Source organism: Sinocyclocheilus anshuiensis, unplaced genomic scaffold, assembly GCF_001515605.1.
Source record: "Sinocyclocheilus anshuiensis isolate Anshui unplaced genomic scaffold, SAMN03320099.WGS_v1.1 scaffold420, whole genome shotgun sequence".
Lineage (NCBI taxonomy): Eukaryota > Metazoa > Chordata > Actinopteri > Cypriniformes > Cyprinidae > Sinocyclocheilus > Sinocyclocheilus anshuiensis.
The window spans coordinates 44,519-67,960 of record NW_015557082.1 but is presented as its reverse complement, the minus strand read 5'-3'; the positions used below and the strand labels follow the sequence as shown (position 1 = coordinate 67,960).

General features: G+C 36.9%; 2 protein-coding genes across 6 annotated transcripts in view; both read right to left on the bottom strand.

The window, feature by feature from the left end:
- Window positions 1-3,585: 3,585 nt before the first annotated feature.
- LOC107676989 (ubiquitin-conjugating enzyme E2 R2-like) lies at window positions 3,586-15,725 on the bottom strand. Its single transcript, XM_016471766.1, has 5 exons — window positions 15,251-15,725; window positions 6,616-6,702; window positions 5,696-5,793; window positions 5,357-5,491; window positions 3,586-4,594 (listed from the first exon to the last, which is right to left on the bottom strand). The coding sequence occupies exons 1-5, from the start codon at window positions 15,434-15,436 to the stop codon at window positions 4,375-4,377; spliced, it is 726 nt and encodes a 241-aa protein (XP_016327252.1). The 5' UTR covers window positions 15,437-15,725; the 3' UTR covers window positions 3,586-4,374.
- Window positions 15,726-17,876: 2,151 nt separating this feature from the next.
- Window positions 17,877-23,442, bottom strand: part of LOC107676965 (AP-3 complex subunit delta-1-like) — a 36,180-nt gene continuing 30,614 nt past the window's right edge. For all 5 annotated transcript variants that reach the window (XM_016471725.1, XM_016471728.1, XM_016471726.1 and 2 more), the window contains 6 exons: window positions 21,563-21,752; window positions 21,395-21,483; window positions 21,205-21,290; window positions 19,307-19,428; window positions 19,139-19,218; window positions 17,877-19,053 (listed from right to left, as the gene is read on the bottom strand). In XM_016471725.1, coding sequence (XP_016327211.1) covers window positions 18,958-19,053; window positions 19,139-19,218; window positions 19,307-19,428; window positions 21,205-21,290; window positions 21,395-21,483; window positions 21,563-21,752 — 663 coding nt within the window. In that variant the 3' untranslated portion in view covers window positions 17,877-18,957. The remainder of the gene's footprint in view (window positions 19,054-19,138; window positions 19,219-19,306; window positions 19,429-21,204; window positions 21,291-21,394; window positions 21,484-21,562; window positions 21,753-23,442) is intronic.

Sequence of the window (23,442 nt, the reverse complement as noted above, 5' to 3'; positions counted from 1 at the left end):
TATCTCTATCTGCAAGAATTCCAGCATATTTGTGAATTAAAGTTATTTCTAAATGTATTCTAGTTATCTGAAGTGTTCTCATAATTTATAGAAGAAACGGAAACAGATCGTTCAATTGCCCATGATTAATTAATTTATTATTATTGGCCATTGCTGTAATTGGCTCATATAATTAGCTTTAGCAATAGCAACAGGCCTTAGCCTTCAATCAGACAGACAGTAAAGGCTGAAGTTGATTCAATCTGTACTCTCAGAAGAGGATGCACAAAATAAGTAGGCCTACTCCATCGCTTGTTAGTTGCTCAGTCATTGCTAAAATTGACGGTTCCGAAAAAGTGAAGTCAGTAGAGCACAAAAGCACTTGACTTAATTTAATTTAAATCACTTGCCTATCTTCTGCTGCAATCTGACCATTGGTTTCCCTGGAGACCTTGCTATATCTATGGCAACAAATAGATTTTTTACAGGAGTAGAAATAGAACAGGCTCCAAATAGTGACTGAGGAGAAAGAAACCCCTGGGTGATGCCGGGTCTCCAGGAATAGAAGAAGACATCGAGTTATGGACATGTACTCTCACACAAAAAACTGTCATTACTTACTCGCGTCATTCCAACCCGGTATGACCTTTGTTCCATAACACAATTCAAAAAAAATCTTGGAGCTTTAAGCTACAAAAATGATGCTGAAGTACTAAAAATAGAATTAAATCAGTCCATATGGAATGCCATACGATATTTGTGTGAGAAACTAACAAAAAAATAAGTTTTTGTTTAATGAAAATATTGAAATCAGCAGGGCTCTCCTTGGCAAGTTGAGAAAAGTAACGATCTCCGACTTGTGAATAAATCATTCCATGAATCTGAATGATTCATTCAGGAATCATAAGGATCCGATTCTCCCGTTCGACTCACTGATTCAGTGATTCGGTCGCAACAGTTAACAGCTTAATTTTCGGCGTTTCTCACAAAACTATCCTTTTACTTCCAAAGACTTGGAATAATTGTCACATGGATGACATTTACGACACTTTTATGGTGTTTTGTGTATTTTTTAGGCTTAAATACCATAACTGCATCGAGGAAAAAATAACCACCTATTCTTCGACAGTAACTTAGTAACGTTAGGCATACGCGTTTAGAACAATATAAGGGTGAGTAAATGTGACTGATTTTTTTCAGTGCTAAATGTGGTATATATTGATAATTATGTCCAGAAAATTGAGCCAAAATAAATTGGTCATAAAATTAAAAGTATACGATCTTGTCAAGTGGTATTGCCCAGGCACAGCTGTGTTGCTGTATTGAAACCCTGCGGGAAAAGACAATAGAAACATCACAGAAATTCTAATGGTTTCCACTACAAATACCATTACAAACCATCAACTTTTAACCATTAAAAATGGTTTCCTGTAGTGTGTTTTGGGACATATTCCATTAGGATTTAGCAGTTTTATCAAACCACCAATAGAAGGTGACCAATTACCAGTAGAGCCCAACAGGCACCATTACAGTTTCCTTTAAAACCAATACAATTCCCATTATAACCAGTTAAACCATTACAAATTCTGTGATGTTTCTGTTGTTGTTTTCCACTGGGAAGCATTTAGTTGGACAGCTCTGACTGTTGGACAGATATAAAAATCAGGAATATCTGTTTGAAGAAAACAAAACAAAAAAATCCTGACCTGGAAAATAAATAAAAAGGTCAAAAGTGAACAGCCAAAAGGCCCAGAGTACTCGGTGTTCCAACAACTTATGTAGGGCTCACATGGATTCACAAGGTGTGGAAGGGAATAAACATCATTCACTCATTTCACAGTAGATTTTTTTTTTTGTTACGCTCCATTCCTCGTCATCAGTTTCCTTGGAGACAGCGACACATTCATACCCTCCTGGGAGACTTCTCCCATCACCCTCTTGTCTAAATCGCTCGATCCACCAATCTGCAACAGTCGAGTGGGTGAGAACAACACTCCTGTCTAGAGGGCAAGGCCTTGTTATAATGGGTTAAGGATGCTTCATATGCAGTAGTTCTGCTTGTAAAGAAGCACAAAGCCTCAGCACAACACAGAATGTGGTTATACGTTGAGTTTATTTGCCCTCCAAGATAAGCGAAAACCTTTTACAGGGTTCCCACGCTGTTTGACCAATGCAGTGATATGAGTTTAAGTGATTTATGATTACTGGATTTCAAAATGGAATAAAAATTTTCATAATTTTGATTTGATTTTTTATTCATGTTTTCAAAATTACGGCTTTGGGACGGACAGATCGGATACTGTAGATTATCAGTGCTTTACGCTGTGGTGCCTCCTATCAAAGGCCTTTCAGTTTAGCTGACCTTCAAGCCAGGTCTGTCGACAACATAATTGAGCAGCAGAACTCCAGACTGCAATGATGTCCTTCAAGGACCTTCATAATAGATCTTGGCATATGAGTGCTGTAGCAAACCCCATTCATTCTTCATTCAAATGAAAGCTCTACCACCTATGATCAATGCCTTTTAAATGCAAATTATTCCTTCACATCCACTTTTCTTATGGAATGACTTCCTAGCATAAGCCTTTTCTTCATTTACACAGTACTATGAAGCAACTTCACGTATACAAGGGAATTACATCATAAGCATGTTGAGATTTTGAAATTATAACGATCACTTTATTTTAAGGTGCAATACTCACCATTAACGAACCATTAACTACAACTTTTGGCTCAAACTCTAATAATTTAATTTACTAATTTGCTGCTTCTTAATAGTTAGTTAGGTAGTTGTTAAGTTTAGGTATTGGGTAGGATTAGGGATGTAGAATATGGTCATGCAGAATATGTGCTTTATAAGCACTAATAAAGAGGCAAAATATGTTAATTATAGGCATGCTAAGCAGTAAACTAGTTAATAGTGAGAACTGGTCCCTTCACTAAAAGTTACCATTATGACTATAGGCCTGTCATGATCCATTTGGCACACTTAAATATACAAAAGTAATGAAGGACATAATGGCATTACTTGATTTCGTGCTGCTTTACTTTGAATAAAACGCAGCAACTTTACCCAAATGTTTATATATAAAAAAAAAGTTATTAAAAAAAATGTAGATAAAAGAGCATAACCTATTAGCTATGGTTAGGTTAGGCTGATAAATCGAACAAAACCATAACAATAAGAAGCCCACTGCTGCCCTCTAGTGGCAAAATTGGTATTTTGGGAACAGTTGGCACTTTGCAGTGTTAGCAAAATATACAGGAACTCAATTAAAAAATAATTTATATATATATATTTGAATTTAATTCAGTTTAAAATATTATACATAGCTAGCTTACCATTTTATTATTCATTATATCATTGAATTTTATTATTCATCAACATAATTGTATTACAGTTATTCTAATAAAGATCTTTATTCAGACTTTAAATAGATTTACAAACCATACCAAAAAGAAAAGGGGGGAAAAAAAAAAAAAAAAAAAAAAGAAACAAGAAGGGGAAAGTGTCCCAAAATACCCTGCGTGCATATGAATTTGCTGAAAGTGTCTGTTCGGGTCAAGAGGTCAGCCGCAAACACACCAAGGTCTTGTGTCCATTTTCCTGAGGAGGATTTTAGGTTAGAGTCACCACAAAGGTTTAAAATGAAAAAGGATATATAACAAAACTAAAATACCAGCAAATGTCAAAGAGTAGCTAAATATAGTGAAGATTCAAATGCACGACCACGCAACCCCATAAAATCGAAAACAAAACAAATAAGACAGGCTTGTTGATGGATAAAATGAAACGTTAAAGTCCAAAAAGAGGTGAACTGTATGTGATGCATCCATTTATTAAACCTCTTGCCCCCTTGCCTTTTATCTGAGAAGAATGTTCAGTCCTTGGCTACAGAAACAGAATATGATGCATTGTGGTGTAAGAAACAGAAGTAGCCCTGAGAATGTGTATTAGCTACTTTTGTCCCCACCAAAGACGCCAATACTGTTGAATCATAGACATTGAAACCTGAGATCAGGTGCCTTTGAAAGGCAAGTTATCGAGAATCAAATAAACATGAGCTGGACTGTTTCGCACTGATGGGCTAAACCCAACCTGCCCCCCAAAACCAGGCAAAACAACAAGAAATAAAACAAAAACAAACCCCCAAAGCGTCTCGGTTTGGAGTTGACTGTACGTCTGTTCAAGTAGCAACCAAAAGTTGCAATTAATTCATCGGGATCCATAACCTCTACGCAAATCATCTCTCGCCCTTCGTGATTTCTGGGATCTCAGATCTTCAAAAACTGAAAAAAAAAAAAAAAAAAAATTCCTTTTCGACTTGATTTAAAAGCTACGAAACCAAACGGAAAACCGGAAGCGGAGAGTTCAGAGTACTCGGGTGCTGCTCGTCAAGAGTCCTCAGTCCCAGAGTCGTCTTCATCATAGCAACAGTCCTCATCTTCCTCTTCATCATCGTCTAAATCCTCATCATCATAGTAGTCGTCGTAGAATAAGGTGGAGCCCTCATCGGCAGGTGGGGTGCGGGTACGGATGCAGTATTCGGCCAGCGTGGTGGGCACCTTCACCCCGTCCCGCTCGGCATCGGCTTTGGTGGCTAGAACCTGCTTCCTGTGAACAGGACCAAACCATGCAGTTGAGTGCAACACGCAAAATACAACACAAATGCTATGCATGCATATGTCTAGATGTATTTGTATATGCATAATGCATCATATTCGCTTAATGAAATGTGCTCTACCACACACTTAATCACAAAATATGACGTGTATTTTGTAGCATTTTTGCTTTTGATGACCATTTGTAAGGTGGAGTAGTCTTGTATTATCACTTAATCATCAGAAAAACTGCCACAAAGATAAAGATTTCGGTCTTCCCCCTCAGCCAGATTACAACTATTTGTTCTAGTCATAACTGATTTCGCATGTATGAATGATTCTGACGACATTATTTTTTGCCTAATCCTGATTTCAAGATTAGAATTATGGCAGCGATAGAAGAATTTTTTTCTGCTACATCTGTGGGTGTTTTACTACAACCAATCAGTGACAGAAAATGGCAGAATTTGTGTATTTATAAACTTGTTTATGTAAAGTTCTTTCACATTAAATGGAGTATTTGACCATTTTTCCACACCTTTGCTGATTGTAAATTAAAAGATAGATTTTTAATACTTTTTGATAAGTGCATTATAGCCGATACATATATATATATGATTTGAAAAATCCTCAATTTGTGAAAAGAACTTTACATGATGGGATTTCAAACATTTTTTTTAGTTAATCTTTTTTTGCAAATCAACAGATATTTTTCTTCGAATGCAGGGCTGTGTAATAGATGTGAGCACAAATGGATGAAAAGGTTTTCTGGCACCTGATGATCTCTGCGTATTCGCGGTCTTTCCCCTTACTGTCCCTCCATTTGCGGTACATGACGGAGGCGTCCACGTTGGCAGGCGAGAAGGTGTTGGGCTCATTCAGCAGCGAGATAACACTCAATAAGATCGTCCTGAAAGGGAAGCAGATATCAGCTGATTAAATTAAACTAATTTGGCTTAATTATTGATCTCAAACTGTTGAGGCGTAACAGAGAAGAAAAGGTATTGTGCAAAGAATCACAAGGGAAACTGCTATTAACATTGGATTAAGAATATGTAGAACATTGCAGTCTAAGTTTATGAGCGAATTTGGTTTTTGTAAAATTCTGTTGTACCTCACATTCTGTGTTGGATTCCACCTCTCTGACGGCAGTTCCCCGCTCTGGGGATCGTCCACTGGTGGGTGCAGTATGGAAATACACACGTCGCCATTCTGAAATCATGTTAACTTGTTCAACATCTGTCATGCCTGTTTTTGATGACTTTAAAAATGATGCTTAGTTTCATGAAATACTATTAAAAAGATGCAATAATTTGACTAAGTTGACATGATTCAGTTTAAATGACTTAAATTGGCTTTTTAATTAATTTTTTGTTATTGTATATAACAACATTAACATTCGGGTTTAAAGTCTTAAACCACTAGTGAAATTTTTCCACATTTATATTAAAAAGTTAGATTAACAACATTAAAACAGCGCAAACTGTAAATGTATTTACATTTATTTACATTATTACTATTATAATTGAACTGATTTTAATTGAAAAGCTGCTTTGAAGCAATTGTTATTGTATAAAGCACTATATAATTCCTTGTGTGTGTAAACATACTTGGTAATAAAGCTCTTTTTGACTTCTGGAGAAAAAAAAAACCTAGGCTTGGCTTGATAACCTAGAAATATTTCTTTACATTAAATTCTTTAAATGAAATTCGATTTAAAATGCCTGATTTTCAACATGGAAATCTGAATATTAGCATATCCATATCCAAAATATAATGCATTCAATTTACTACATTCAGTTCCTCATTTAAGGTAACAGATTGTTTACTAATGTCAAAGCAATTATGATGGTCAAATGAGGTTAATTCATTTCCTACATGAATTTATTTCATTTTTTAAAAAGGTAACACTCATAATGAAGACATTATAATATATTTCTATAGTTAAATGAATTATAATTTAATTAAATTATATTAATGTAAATGTGTTATTTTAAGCCAAACAAATGTTGATCAGGCTTTGTGTAGACTAACCTCATAGATGTTGGGATGCCACATCTTGGTGAGGAATCTGAAGGCAGGGGGAGAGTATGGGTAGTCGATGGGGAATTTGATACGTGCCTGGAAGAAATAACACATACATTAGGGAATGGATGTAATGGCACATTGTCTTCCAAAGATACGTGATGAAGCACAGAGCCACTCAATAGAGCAATATGCCAATATCCACGATCTCTACCGGTGCTGTACAGCTTTGTCATTCAACTACTGAATACACCTCCATGACACATTTTAATGACGTATTCATTGTTTAAGTGGTAAAAACGTCGGTTTATTAAAAGAATACCTCATGCACCAACAGACAAAATGAAAAATCAAGTGGTACCCTTGGTATGTTTTTCATTTGAGAATATCTGATTTAACTGAAAACCTGCTACAAGTTAAGCTACCATCTGCAACACAGCCAAACAGCATATAAACTGATTTGTGGCACAGGCTGATAATCCGTCCTTTATTTGGACAGAAGACTCCAAGCATGTAGCAAAACACACATCCTCAACATGTATAAATACTACTAGTTGAAAGCATGAACTCTACTGTAGGCTTCATTTGGGTGTTAACAGACAGAATTGGCAACACAAGTATCCAGGTTGTATGCATCATCTACTTTTTATAGTTCACTATTCACAGGTCCCCTACAGAGCTGGGGTTCCCAAACTTGTCCCAACTTATTTACTTGTAGTGCTAAAATTCTTAAGAAAATGTAAGCAGTGCTTGCTGTGCAAAACTTGCTGCCACGTTGCCAAAGAGTTTTACCTTTTCCTATTTGGCTGATCAGGTGTTTTTGGTGGTTGAGGCAAAAGAGGCCAACCTTTAAGTCTCTATGGTATTTTAGTCCCTAGATTAAACATGGATAGATTAAGACTAGACATGGATTAGCATGAGCTATTAAGAATTTTTAATAAATAAAAATCAGAAGTTACATTGATTTATTTTGAAATAATATATTTGTATTATTATGAATAATAAATGTAATCTAAATGTAAAGGTGTATTATTCTTAATAACATTAATAACGCTTAGTGTCTCGTGGAAGCGGAATCTCAATAACCCTCAATATCATGGACCATCATTTAAACATTAGAATTGGCGGCACCATATTCAAGGTCTGAACTTGTATTGCTGAATTCAGAACCCAAACGATTACACACTGAATCTGTGACATGCACATCCATGTACATTTGAGCATAAACAAACCTTTTATACATACATCCACTCAAATCCTTCACAATCTGTAGCAAGCTGAGCCTGGTGCCTTTCAGGACAGTGGGTGGTGGGCACACATGCATACGGACCACTCCACAACCCCCACCACAGCACACATTTGCTGATTTGGCACGGTCAGCTGGTGTGTGCTTCAAAGGCCCAGCTCTCGGAAGGGGTACTGGGGGGTTGGGACAACCAGCAACCAAACACACACATACACAGGGGCACCTGTACATATCAAGTGCTACTCAATTCCTGAAACCCAAGTAGTGTAGCGCAACTTTCAAGCAAGCAAGCCTATTAAACCACAAGTAGGGATCCTTGTGAGAAGGTAACGGTATTACATTTTGCCGGAGGTAGCTTACAGGAGTCCTTCGACACTGCACATGACCCGACACACACAAGCTCTTGTGACAGCCATGTGTGCCGAGCGTCTCGCTTTAGCTACATTACCTAATAACTAGATGAGACTCAAACTTTAAGGACAGGGATGTGCAAAGCTACAGATTTTTATATGACCGTTTATGATTTTAACGGTTGCATTTGTACATTCTTTGCAGGTGCAACATTAACAGTCTTTCAGTTTGTATAACATACACCATAGCCAAGACTTTGGTACCAACTGACTGGCTGAAAACTCGTATAGCCATATACGTTTTTTTTAGCCATATTTTTACAATTACTGCTTGTGCAGCATCAACAGTATATAAAATGTTACGATATACATGACAGCTAAGACTTTGCCACCAACCGACCTGTTAAAAGCATATGTGGCAGTGTACGATTTTTGCGGTCATATTTTTACAATCAAGTGCAACATCAACAGTCTATCAGACTGTACGATATACAACATAGCCAAGACATTGGTACCAATCGGTCTGCTGAATGCTCAAATGGCAGTTTACGATTTTCACGAATGTTGTTTGAGCAACATCAACAGTCTACCAGACTGTACGATAAACAACATAGCTAAGACTTTTGTACCAGTCAAACATATTGCTCCTTGAACACAACTGTAAGGCAAAATTTCTGACGCTGACAAAACTTCGTTAGAGGCAAAAATTTTGATGGAAAATTTACGAACTGATACTACGTATGAACAACATATCAAGATTAACACTTTCAGAGTAGAGAGACAGGGACAGCCCACAAGGCTATCGTGCCGACAGCTACATTTTTTTTATGTCAAATTCTCACAAACTACTCGCAATTCCTCAAAACACCACAACATCAATTATTTCAATGCCATTTCTCCCAACCACGAAAATAACAAAGAAAAAACCCAATGTGGCTACACATCTGAGAAGTTACGTCTCTAAATGAATCTTCTAAAATAAAAATTCTTTACATTCAGTGAAAAGGAAGTGGACAATTACATTATATGATTCATCAGGATGAGTGCCGTACGATGCGTTACCACTCAATGTTTCTGGACCAGCTGATTCAGCAGATGTTAAACTTCACGAACGAGCCGCACACAGCATTTGGTTTACAAGAGCAACTCATTCTGGAATACACTCATATCCGCGTTACGTAATGTATTTGTTTAATGTGAAATGCTAATGATAATGTGGGCCACTTGGAATAAATGAATAGTTTTTGCTTGAAAATCCCCATCTTGGAGCACAACCTAAAAATAAATCTCTCTCCTACAATCCCATTTGAGAGGAAGAGAATCCCATGGACAATGGGTTGGAAGAGGAAATAAACCAGGTCACTGCTGCTCTCCTTGAACAAACAGTCCTGTTCTCCTGCCTGATCTCACTTCCTCCATCCCAACTGAAACATTAGAGAAGACAGGGAAATGGTGTCCTTCAGGGTAAACTACATGAGGGAGAGACCGTCCCTGAGGGCCAGAGGTAGTAACTTGTTCTTTTAATTCACACCATTGCTTCATTTGACACCAAAAGCTAGTCAAGAATGAACTGGGATCCACCGGAAGCAGGTAATTAGCCTAATTAGTGGGCCATAAAGTTCTCTGTGAAGAACTAGAGCACCTGTCAACTGTGGACTGATCCATCAGATACATTTGTTCAGACTGTGTAGTCTTGTATTTCGGCGTAATATCTACATCTGTTGCTTACACCTTGCTGATACCAATGACAGCAAGGGAAAGAGACAAATTAAACATGCACTTATCAATCATATTGTAATCATAAGTTATAATAACAATGCATTTTGATTTTTTTTTTTTAAGTTATATTTATGGGCTTTTATGCCTTTAATGGACAGGACTGGTATGTTAGCCTATAGTTTGAAGTAAAAAAATATTAATATTAATAAGGAGAGTCTGAGATTTATTTGACAGTGATTTTACATTTCTTGTTTGTATGAAGGCTAAATACCAATAAAAAGGTGAACATTTATTTATTTACGCCATTTTTTTCCTAAAATATTATATAGTTTTATAGGAGTAGGTTTCATAGAGTTGGCAAATTAATTTTTCATAAGTTTGTAGGTACAGACATCTGTTGTGGCCATTCTTGGCCGTTTTTATGAGGCTTTTTTAATAGTGTTCATATCGATATCGGAATTATATCGTACCGACCGAAATTAAGAAATACATCGTGATATAATTTTTGGCCATATCGTCCAGCCCTAGGACAGTAGAGAGCAAACAAGAAAGCACTGGGTGGAGAGAGGCGAGCGGGATCAGCAAAGGACCTCGAGACGGGAATCGAACTCGGGTCGCCATAAGCACAGTTGCGCTAGCTATATGACGGCGCACTAACCACAAGGTTATTGGTGCCAATATGCATTCTGAGAATTAACCATTTATTTTTTATTATGAATCTGAATTTTTCTATTTTCCAACAGCTATAACTGACTGCTTAATTTAACCATTTTTGTAGTCGGTTTTAATTATCAAATTGTGAATTTATCCATTTATCAACGTTTATAATGAATTGCTCGATTTATTGATTTTTGTAGAATTTTTTGATTATTGTGAATTTATCCATTTACAATCAATGTTAATTGCTTGATTTATTTATCGATTTTGTTGACAATTTTTGACGATCAAACTGTGAATTTATCCATTTACCAATGTTTATAATATATATAATATGAATATAATCTGCTTACCAATGTTAATAAGTTATTGCCTTATTTACTGAATTCTTAGACAAATCGATTATCAAATTGTGACTTGTACCAGTGGATTTCACAGATAAATTCACAATCTGATATTTAAAAGTTAAATATGAAAATCAATAAATCAAGACAAACTGATATTCAAAAGTTGATTATTTACCATTTAATAGATGTTTGATTTAACAATTTCATAGTTTATTTTTGTTTATCAAATTGAGAATTTATTTACCAGTGTTTATAATTGACTGTTCGATTTGTCTATGGATTTTCATAGACTTTCTTTGAATTTATTATTATTTTTGTTTAATCTGAGTGGCTACACAAGGCTACACAATATTTTGCCATTTCAAACTAAATGGTTCTAAAAATAATTTCTAGCTTTGAATTGTACATTTTCTCTAGTTTTTCCCAGGTATTGTACACAACGGCTTGATATTTGCTTCTAAATATGAATATAAGACCAACAACAACTACACTCTAAAAAATGCTGGGTTAAATAACCCAGCTATTGGGTTAAAACGGGACAAACCCAGCTATTGGGTTAAAACGGGACAAACCCAGCTATTGGGTTAAAACGGGACAAACCCAGCTATTGGGTTAAAACGGGACAAACCCAGCTATTGGGCTAAAACGGGACAAACCCAGCTATTGGGCTAAAACGGGACAAACCCAGCTATTGGGTTAAAACGGGACAAACCCAGCTATTGGGTTAAAACGGGACAAACCCAGCTATTGGGTTAAAACGGGACAAACCCAGCTATTGGGTTAAAACGGGACAAACCCAGCTATTGGGTTAAAACGGGACAAACCCAGCTATTGGGTTAAAACGGGACAAACCCAGCTATTGGGTTAAAAAGGGACAAACCCAGCTATTGGGTTGTTTTGAACTCAACTGCTGGGTCAAAACAACCCAATAGCTGGGTTTGTCCCTTTGTAACCCAGCGCTGGGTTATATTTAACCCAGCATTTTTTAGAGTGTACCTTTCTTTAACACACTTGATTCTCAAATGAAAAGATTGTTCATTACCGGTTCTTAGTCATACCAGACATCTGGAAAGAGTTCAACTGAGTTGTTATTATGGGCTGACTCACTCCAAACACTAAACGAGTAACATGACTCGAGCTGCCAGGCTGAGTCAAGCACGGCCAAGCCCAGCTCACATCACCTGCCACAGGGCCTGGGTGTGTGCACGCTTCACTGGAGCGACGAGCCAATCAGGAGCCAACCCTGCTACCTGTCAGCTCAGCGCCATGTGTAAGAACTTGAAGCCTGCTTAGAGAGATCCTACTCATGAGAACTTAATGACTGCGCCAAATCTCTCTTAGCTGGAAAATTGAAGCTAGATACAGAGTGACGCTAGGGGTGGGTGACATGACCAAAATCTGACAACCACGAGATGAGTAATTTTGTATTACAGGAACAATTTCTCATTCCATTAAAATTATATTTAGTCAGAAATTAAAATTAAAAAGGCTTATCCAGTCTTATAAATAGACTGTTGATTAAATTCTGATTGGATGAGCAGTGTTTGAAGTTGATGTAGCCTAAATGGACTATAAAATGCACACCGTACATTCTATGCTAATAAGTAAAAATTAGTTAAAATAATGAACTATATTACATGATGGAAAAATACTTAGTACCAGTTTATTGTACATTGGTGTCTGTTGTTGCAGTTTAAAAAACAATGTATTAATAATAATAATAAGTTTGGGACATTTCTCATATTTCCCATATGACCAAAAACAATTAAATGGTATATAATTAAATTGTATACTATTTTGTCTAAATAAAATAAAATCAAGTTTAGTTTAATACGATTTAAATGTTTAAATTCTTAGTAAAATTTAGGCATCACAACATTATTATGTAGGCTACTACAACATAAAAAAAATGGATATTAATTTTGAGATTAGAAAAAATATATATATTAGTGTTTTTAAAGATTAACTTTCGATGACGGCAAAGGTAAAATAAATTAAAACAAATTTTAAAAATAAGTTAAATAGGGAAATTGGCAGCGCAGTTAAATTAAATATCCAGTACTGACTATACCAATCAATAAATAATAAAGAATAATAATAATTATTAAAACAAAGTTAAAATACTAAATGGGCCATTCTACAGAATTGGTGCAAAGTCAGAGTTGGAAACGACTTGAATAAAAATGTCTTTTTCCACAAATTTTGTATGTATGCAAATTGTATAGCTCTTAGGAACCTTAAGTGCAGCAGAAATTTTTTTGTAACCTTGGCCAGATCTGTGCCTTGCCACAATTCTGTCTCTGAGCTCTTCAGGCAGTTCCTTTGACCTCATGATTCTCATTTGCTCTGACATGCACTGTGAGCTGTAAGGTCTTATATAGACAGGTGTGTGGCTTTCCTAATCAAGTCCAATCAGTATAATCAAACACAGCTGGACTCAAATGAAGGTGTAGAACCATCTCAAGGATGATCAGAAGAAATGGACAGCACCTGAGTTAAATATATGAGTGTCACAGCAAAGGGTCTGAATACTTAGGACCATGTGATATTTCAGTTTTTCTTTTTTAATAAATCTGCAAAAATGTCAACAATTCTGTGTTTTTCTGTCAATATGGGGTGCTGTGTGTACATTAATGAGGAAAAAAAATTAACTTAAATGATTTTGGCTGCTGGCTGCAATATAACAAAGAGTGAAAAATTGAAGGGGGTCTGAATACTTTCCGTACCCACTGTATAATTTAATAAGAAGGCTTATATTGACCTATTAAGATCTTGCTTGCATCTTCCTTGTGAATATATCTTTTTCTATGTTATTAAAAAACTCTCAGAGGTAAATCAATAGCAATCACAATTTTAACAATATTTCAAGTGCGATTTATGAGATTTGTTGTTTGTTTTAAATCCAATTTTTCTTTGTAAAAGGTAAAAAGTTGACCATACTGATTTCCAACTTAAGGATTCTTTAGTTTGAATATACATCGAATAATCATAACATAAAAAAACAGGAAAAAGAATGCAGAAGGGAAACCTGTCTGTTTGGCGAAGTACAGTAGTGTGCAGGAAGTCATGGTTACTCATCTCTTCCTGTTGGAAGAGACGTTGAGAAGTTCCCAGGGCTGACCTGCTTCCTTCCTCACCACTAACAAACAGACACGGTTTTCCACATCAATGCAGGAAAACAACAGGAGAGAACTGAATTTTCACAGCTATGCATGGTTTCTAAAGATTAAACACTAAGAAAGAGAGACTCTACTGGCCCAACAAATTTGCTTTTAACCCAGGCTGCGACTCAGTAGCCAATGTTCCCAGCTAGTCGGTAGCCACTTGCTAATGTCATGATGTGTGGAGGTTGGTTGGCCAGCATCTATACTCTTTGATGAAACACAGGCACATCTATGAAGCCGGGCTAAATATAACTGCCATTGTTGTGGTCTGACAGAGGGACTTTGGTTGGACACAGCAGAAGATATTTAGCAGCAATAGGTTCAAATAAAATATATGTAAATGTTTGTCTTCACAAAAGGTGCAGCTTGAAAGTCATATAAGGGGTTCAAAGCAAAAATCTTTGCTAATTTGATCAAATTTAGACTCAGATGTGACACTGACAGATGGAGAAATTACTATGACTGAGGTTTTCCTGTTGACAGACACTGTTCAACATGTAGAACACCAAGTGATAAAGCTCCAAATATGAAGCCATAGATTTTATCATTTGGGTTAGTTATAAATAAGGGAGTTCATTGTCCATCCTGAAAAAACGTTTGTGGTTTATTATATTTAAAATAAACTCATACTTTGAACTTTAATCATCCAAGTCACACTGAGGGAACTTCACAACATTCAGACACTGTTCCAGTGAACTGGGTGTAAAAAGCAACTGATGGTAATTCTAGAGAACAACGAGGAACAATGGAGCAACTCTTTCATTGAGCACAGACCAAATTATGGACAAATGGAACGTTGGCGTTTAAAAATTAGAACGCCGAACGTTCCCTTTAAAGAAACAGTACAGAACGAAAATTCTTTATAAAATAGTTATTTCTTCAGTGGAGCACAAAAGGAAATATTTTGTGGCAGCCTAGGTCACATCTTTTCTTCATATTTTTCATTTTGTGTTCCACAGAAGACGCAGTCAAACAGGTTTGGAACAATAGAATTGTCATTCCTTTAAAAGCGAATGACAAACATTTACAACGTTTACAGAGATCATAAACGATTATAATAAAACAGAGTCACTCGTTTTTGAATGCTGAATGTGACGTTTTGAATTAGTTTGCGCATAAAAACTCGTCAAATTACATTTAAAGATAAGATGCAGCACTCACCTTAAAATAACCCCCCTCGTAGTGCGTACTCGGGGGTCCAAAAATCGCGACTTCCCAGTTGTACAAGTCCGACTCGTCGACTAAAGTTATTTTGAAGCCTTCAACCGGCTCGTCCTGAAAACTTTTCAGCTCTAACATTAAAGCTTTTTGGGAACTCGCAACATGATGGTGTCCACGCTGAGCCATATTCCGAAAACAAACGATCTGGCATCCAAAATAACCCCGCAAACAACTTTAGTTCGCCCGTTTCACCGCACACGCTCAAGCGAACAAACCCGAGATAAGTCACTTGACGAGAAATTACGCTCAGCGAGTAACAGCCCCGGCCGAGTTGCTGTTCGCGTCGGGCATTTAAAGTCCCGCGTTAAGCACCTGCCGTCGATATTAAACGTGTTAGATTAATCAAGCGTTCCGCTAGTACATAAACATGCGAGCAGGGCAGCTTGTTTGAGAGTCTCGCTCCCTCCCCCAGCGACACTCTATAGGACACCGTGCCTGCAGCTGAAGATCACGGCCCGCCTAATACACCTCCTGCAACCAATGGAGCGTGAGCAGCTTAACCCACCGAGAAAAACACAGCACAAGGAAATATTTCAACCGCGCCTAAATATACTTTATATTGCTACGTTGACTTTTTATTCCAACACTGTATGGGGTAAGTTCTATCTATCTATCTTACAATTTTAAAAGGTGTTTAATTAGGTGTTTGAAACCAAAACCACAATTTGTGACATTATCTATCTATCTTCACCCTACAACAAGATATTTCATAGATAAATTAAATATCTAATTCAAATTTATCCTAATGAATAAGGTTTTAATATTACAATAAACAACCACATAGACAAACCAGGAAATTAAGTTGCTTTAAGATGATTTATAAATCATGTTTTACGTTTAAAATGATTCATGAATAACAAATACGCAAATAAGTATTTGTAACTTTATTCACTGCTTGTTCACACATGATTACAAGCAGGAAACATAGTCGATCAAACAGAGGCAAACATTTGGTCTACATATAGATGTATGAATTTATTGGTGCACACATAAAACTATAGCATCCTTCTCAAACTCTTTTGCGTGGACCTCTCAAAAATGTTGCTTGCACATTATTGGTCATTCTTGTAGTTCATTTATTCATCTTAAAACATTATAGTACATCATACAGTCGGAAAATACATATGGAGTTGGACAGTATATTTAATGATAAGCCAAATCCAGCAATATCTGCACTACAACTTGCCAGAGGGAAAACCTTATTAGATTAGCTGGGCCACTTCACGTGAATCACATTTTACTGCTAAAGTATTCATATCTATACGGACCCCCCAAATCCCCTCTACTGATATTTATAATAATTTAATGCAAAATGCAATTTTTTAAAAACATTCCAAGACATTTTCTGAAGTTTATGTCCTCATAACAAATAAAAATACATTATACCATCAAAAGGTGTAATATGGTGGAGCCAACTTTTACGTAAAAAAAAAGGAAACTAGAAAATAATTGTGACAATCAAGGAATGATAGGGGTTTTCTATGCAAGTGTTCATGTATTAGTCAAAAACAAACAAAAAGTAGGCAAAAGTTTACATTCCTGCCCATGCAAGTTATAAATTTCAATGTGACTTGTAGCACAAAATTCAGACTTGTTAATAATTAGTTGCTTTTCTCCACATCAGATGATTGAGTCCTCACAGGACCTGTAAAACACTAGAGATGTTGTATTTCCAGAAACGTTCTTTTACATCTGCTATTCAAGTCACTTCTTGTTGATGAACTCACTCGTACGATGGAAAACACTTGCAAGGTGCCCTCAGGACAACGTCAGGTTTCATGAGCAGATCTCCACTATTTTGGTTGCGTCCTTACAACCGAGCGCTACAGCGTGCTGGATCTGACAGTTAAACAGGAATTACTTACAGCATGTGCCTGAATTAGCCAGTACAAGTTCATTAGTGTGGGAAAAGGGCATTTAACAGCATTAAAAAAAAAAAAAAGATGAATTGTAATCTGCAAATGTACAAGACGGGAGTTCTAAGAGTTGAAGAACACATGAAGCATGAGTTTGGATGGTGTCAAAGCCACGGTGGCGTTTGACAGACGTGATACAGACCGAGCAAGTGCACATTTAACTTTTTAGGCTCCCTTTAACAGAATTATATTCTCAAGACAGGTATTAGAAACATACAAGGGGTCATTTTAATATAATACTGTCCAGAAACATGAGACACTCTCAGTGTGTTAAATGGCATGTTTAAGGAATATTTGGGGTTAAAACGTTCAATGATGAATGCTATCAGAAAAGAATTTTGAATAGTACTTTAGTTTGTAAAATCTCCAGGTTGCCTGTTTACCTCAGAATAATTTCGATTTGTACCGTAGTTTGTTGGGGGGGGGAACTCAAATAGATTAATCGTGTCAAATCGATTAATCGCAATTAATCACATCCAAAATAAGTGTTTACATAATATGCATGTATGTATGCATGTATGTGTATGTATATATATATATATAGTAAATCAGATATAAATATGAATATATAAATATATACATGTATGTGTGCATTTATATATACACATAAATATACACAGTTAACACATTATGTAAACACTTATTTTGGATGTGATTAATTGCGATTAATCGATTTGACACGATTAATCTATTTGAGTTCCCCCCCCCAACAAACTACGGTACAAATCGAAATTATTCTGAGGTAAACAGGCAACCTGGAGATTTCATCCTTATGGTGTCCATTAGGGTTGCGGAAATTTTTAGTAAATTTCTGGAAACACCTCTTTGCAACCCTAGCGTCCATTAACTGGAACATAAAAGTACTAGAATTACTATATCGGATTTGCGAGATGTAAAATAATCCGATTTTGTTCATTTTGCCACTTTCACTAACCGTCATTATCCTGAGCAAGGTTTGTTAGTGTGCAGTTTAGTTAACTATATGCAACTGTAGTATTATCTCCCAACATTAGGACACAAATAGTAGGGCTATCACATGATATTGCTAATATCACGTGGGATCGCAAATATAAACGTGGTCTAGAATGCAACCCTGTGTACCTATATGTCCTATATGCGTGCGACTAAATGTGCAACTGCACTTATGAGTGAAATTAGTGCTCAGAGGCAGTTAAGAGTTTGAGGATGGGTTGAAGGAAGGATGTTTCTGGTCCGAAACCAGTCCTGCAAGGGCTAGCCTCCGAAAAGAGCAACACATACGTGACGAAACTGGTAAGTAACAGAAATGTTGATGTTTAATGCAGAGAAAGGCGATGATGGAGTTCAGGACAGAAAAAAAAAAAAAACGCAACAAACAACACAACGCAAAACATAAAAAAGCACACAACTCAAGCATCGACAACGAAAAAAATCCAGTTCTCAAGATGAAAGTCATGGACCGTTAAGACAATGGAAAGACCGTAAGAGAGACGAAGAAGCTGAGGAAGAGGATGAAGAAACAAAATGCACATCGGAGGTCGAGGAGGGGAAACAAAGGCAAGAGAGGGGCTTGAAATTTGTGGTCTTAAAAGAAGAACAGCAGAACGACTGATCCAATAAATACAAAGGAAGAGGAGGGACACGAGTCTCAGAGTGCGATATATGATTCTGAGCGTGTGTGGTTCAGCCTGCGCTGGGATGGGGGTTCAGGGGGTTACAGGGCGGTGAGGGCGAGGGGTCTCTCAGACACAATCAGCATTTCGAGAAGGTCTGCTTGATCTCATCCAGCACATTCCCCAGCAGCGATGGCTCGTCGCACTTGGCGTCGATGGAGACCGTCTGATCAGACTGGATGAAAGAGAAACGTAGGGTTTTAACGAATCATCTTCGGAATCAGAAACATTACGAATCAGTTCATATTCCAGATACTCACGGTTTTGACCAGCAAACAGACGTGGTGACCCTGGATCGACCTGCTGTACATGGAGGCGCAGGAGTCAATCCTCTCCACAACTGCAAACATAGGAAACAAGAGAAGAACAGATTTAAGGGTGTCCATATTTTGAAAGGTATCACAGGCATCTTTGTGAAGTCTGCGCACCGGAGAAGTGATGGTGGAAGCAGATCCTGGCCAGCAGGTGGTGGAAGGGCATGTTGATCCCCTCTAGCCGTAGAGAGCTGCCCTTCAGGTCGCCCGACTCCAGCAGCTTTGCGTATGCGTCACTGACAACACAAGGTATGAATGCTCAGCTACATCAAATACAGTACAGTCTTTGATTTAGTTTTAAACAATTAACAACAGCCCTAATATAAATAACAAAAATATTTTCATCATCGACACCCAAATTAAAAAATAAAAATAAATAGTTAATAGTTAATAACACTTTGTTTTGGGAAATATGGGGTGGAGAAAAATAAATAAATCAGAAACACATAAAATTGTGATTTTTTAAATTTTTTTAGAAAAGCTCCAGGTTTGCCCAAAGTTTGAGAATATGTATCAAAATTACTATAAAAATAATAATAATAATAATAATTATTATTATTATTTTAATTATATTAGAATTATTATAGAATTTATTATATTATTATTTATATTAGTACTACTACCAAATAAAAATTTACTACAAATGCTATTAAATATTATTAGCATTTAAAAAATAATTTTATATTACAGTACTAAATTAGAACACTAATATTTATGGCTGTCTTTACTGATTCAATAAATGCTCTATTTTATTTGGGGAAAATGTGGGGGAGGGGAAATTATAATAAGACGACATTTGGGCTGTTACCAAGCAAATGAAATCAGTATCAACATAATTCATCTTTACAATGCAGAGGAAACACAGAAGCTGCATCTGAAATGGCATTTAGATGTGCTTACACAGTTTAATGCAGGACATAAATGCAGTTAACCTGCAGTTACAAATGCATAAATAATGTTCTGATATATTAAACATTAAAACGTTGAATATATTTGAAATTATTTAACTAATAAAAAGATACTTTGAATGTGAAATTAAAACCACCAGTAGGTGGCAGCAAGTCACTGTTAATAAATGAGTCATTGCGATTGAACCGAATCATTTAAACGGTTGATTCATTCAGGAACGAAACCGTCATGTTGCTCAGAAACACAAAACAGCTGTTTTCGGAATTATTTTTGTTGGTGAAATTGCACAAAAACAGGAAATATGGTGTCTAAAACACAAGTCTCTTAATTAACTTCTTGTTTATTGAACTGCTGTAAAAAAAAAAAAAAAATCAATATCACATTTGTAATCATGGTCATTTTTGGAGAAAAAACAGCACTCTTCATTTGAATTTGATCAACTATATGAAGTGGTATAAATTAGTGCTGGGCAAAGATTCATTTTTTTTAAAATCGCGATTAATCGCATGATTTTCTGCTATTAAATCGCATTGTTATGCACAAAATTCAATAGTGAATTCAAAAACCCTCCTGTGACCCATGGTTTGTCTGTATGTGTATTCAGAGCCAGTGAGCAACGGACTTTCATAATAATAAAAAAACCGCGATAACGCGCGATAAAATAATTGTCGGCGTTAATCAATTAATGTGTTAACGCAATAACGTGTTAACTTGCCCAGCCCTAGTATAAATATATAAATTTTCTGCCCCCACGTCTTGAATTTGTGATCATTCTAAATGTATTTTAATAGACTGAATCATGCAGTGACAGAACGCACTCTAAATGCGCGTCACGTAATGTATGCGTGCACTCTGTAGGTGTGTTTTGAATGGTTTTTGCAAAATACTTGATAATGTCAAATCGCACATCGTTAAAACAACAATTACAATATTATCGTAGACGATATACATAGCACACCCCTAAATGGACGTTTTTAAAATTTCAGTACTGACTGGTACCGAAGTCACTACTTTAAATATTTTAATATATAAGAACACTCCATATACATATATACAGCGCTCCACGTAAGAGAGGTTTGGTAATGTGGTAATGTGTTGCTCACCTGTAACAGGGAGTGGTGATCAGGTATGACGTGCATGTAAAGTGCAGTTTGAAGTCCAGTTTCTCATGAGTAGAGGATTCATCCGACTGCATCAGAAAACAATCAATACACACGGCAACAATACTAACACTCACACTGGAAACAAACAGAAAAGCATGTGCTTTCATGAGCGTGTATGGGAGTTTCTCACCTTAACTATAAAGGTGAGGGTTCCCTTTAGTTTCTGAGGCATGATGATACTCTGCACTGAGAAAACGAAGCGGGCCTCGTTCGAAACCCCTGGAAAAAGATGTGAAGACATGAGTGAAATCTGCCTAGATCCAGTCAATGGCGCTCTCAGGAGCGTGGCTGTCCTGACCTGGTGGCAGTTGGAAGGGAACGGTGAGGCTGTCGTGAGCTCCGGCTCCCTCCGGCCGCTGCAGCTTGGAGTTGAGGGAATCCAGCACATTGAACTCCATTGACTTCAGGAAGCTGTCGCTCTTGTTCTCGAAGATGACCGACACCACAACTTTGCTCTCATCCTGATGGTTGCCCTGGATGTCGTACACCTAGAGAAAAGAAAAGATGTTTTTAATGGAGTATGAAAGTGTTAGGAGGCCAAAACATGCAGATCACACGACACACGCAACACTTGGATCTCAGTGGTTAAAGCAGGCCAGAAGAAATGGGAATATTACTAGCCCAAAACTAGCCCAGGTCAAAGGGAGTTAATGCCTTTGATATCATTACCATCATCCAAAATGAGGAAAAAAATCACATCAGCTTTAAAGGGGTCATCAGATGCCCATTTTCCACAAGTTGATATGATTCTTTAGGGTCTTAATGAAAAGTCTATAACATACTTTGGTTAAAATTTCTCAATGGTAGTGTAAAAAAACACCTTTTACCCTGTCAAAATCAGCTCTGTTTTCAGCACGCCGTTCTAGTCCATGTTGCTTTAAATGCTAATGAGCTCTGCTGACCCCGCCCCTCTCTTCCGTGGGGTGACGAGCTGACTGTAAACCGCGAAACTGGCTAACGAGCACATTATTAGGAAAGGCGATTTGCAAAGATTCATAAAAGAACCTTATACTCACTTCTTACGTAGATGAAGCTGGATCACGAATGATTCGCACGAACATAAACGCATTTAGGTAGATCGGGGATCGGTGCATTCCCTTCAAAAACTAAAGTAACGTTAATCCTCTGCGTCTTCAGAGGCTCAGATGTCGGGAGTAAATGACGACTGCTATGTTCATTATTACATCCAGCAACAAAACGCCTCAATCGCTTAATCGGAGATGTTCTTGTCTTCCCCTGCACCGGAGTCGACACAATGGCGGACTGATAACAGCTCACTCAGGGCGGGTCTTAGGTAAGACGGCCTTGTCAATCAACTATCGTGGGAGCGGCCTGTGCAGAACTACGTCATTCTGACAGGAATCTCAGAACAGCCTGATTTGAGAAAGGGGATTTTAAAATAACCACTGGGTGGATTTTTATCATTATAAGATGGATGTGTACACTAGAGGTCTTCTCAGGTCCTAAAATCTGTACCCGACCTGAATCACTTCTTACCCGAACCCGACGTGCGTAAATTAATTTTTTAAAAAGAAAAACCCGACCCGAGACAGACCCAATGGCATTTATTTTCGAGCCCAACTGGACCCGAACGTAAACGCCATTGATGTGTACACAGCCTGCAGCCCCTCAGTCAGGAAGGAAAAATTCTATATATATATAAATTTAATATTAATATTGATAATTATTACACATTTTTCTTTATATATAGTTTTATATATTTACTAGCTATTGCATATTTATATTGCATATTTATTTTTTTATTAATTTTATTTATATATTTAGAATACAATTTTATTTATATACAAAAACAACAACATAAAAAAGATACATAATACTACATTATTAAAATTCATATATAATGTTATAAATTGCATATTTTTAAATTATATTGATGTTTATTACACACACACATATATTTGGTTTGCTCCTTTTCTATGTGCGTTCCTCTCTTAACACGAAAGTGAACGTAACCTACGCATTCGGGATAGTTTAAAAGAATTCGGGTCTAATCGGGTCCATTTGGGAAAAGCATGCTTATTTTAAATTACCCGAGACCCGAGGCTGCGGTACTCGTTGAAGTTTTGGACCTGAACCCGCTCGGGTCTTGGGGCGGACCTCGGGTTTTCGGATCCAAGTGGACCCGTGAAGACCTCTAGTGTACACACACTTCCAACA

Bases quoted from the DNA above. Each gene is read 5' to 3' on its own strand.
- LOC107676989 (XM_016471766.1), bottom strand. From the start codon at position 15,436: ATGGCTCAGCGTGGACACCATCATGTTGCGAGTTCCCAAAAAGCTTTA. The intron at 5,492-5,695 runs GTACAACAGAAT...CTTCCCTTTCAG, and splicing joins AATCCAACACAGAATGTGAG to GACGATCTTATTGAGTGTTA. The intron at 4,595-5,356 runs GTGCCAGAAAAC...TCCTGTTCACAG, and splicing joins GAATACGCAGAGATCATCAG to GAAGCAGGTTCTAGCCACCA.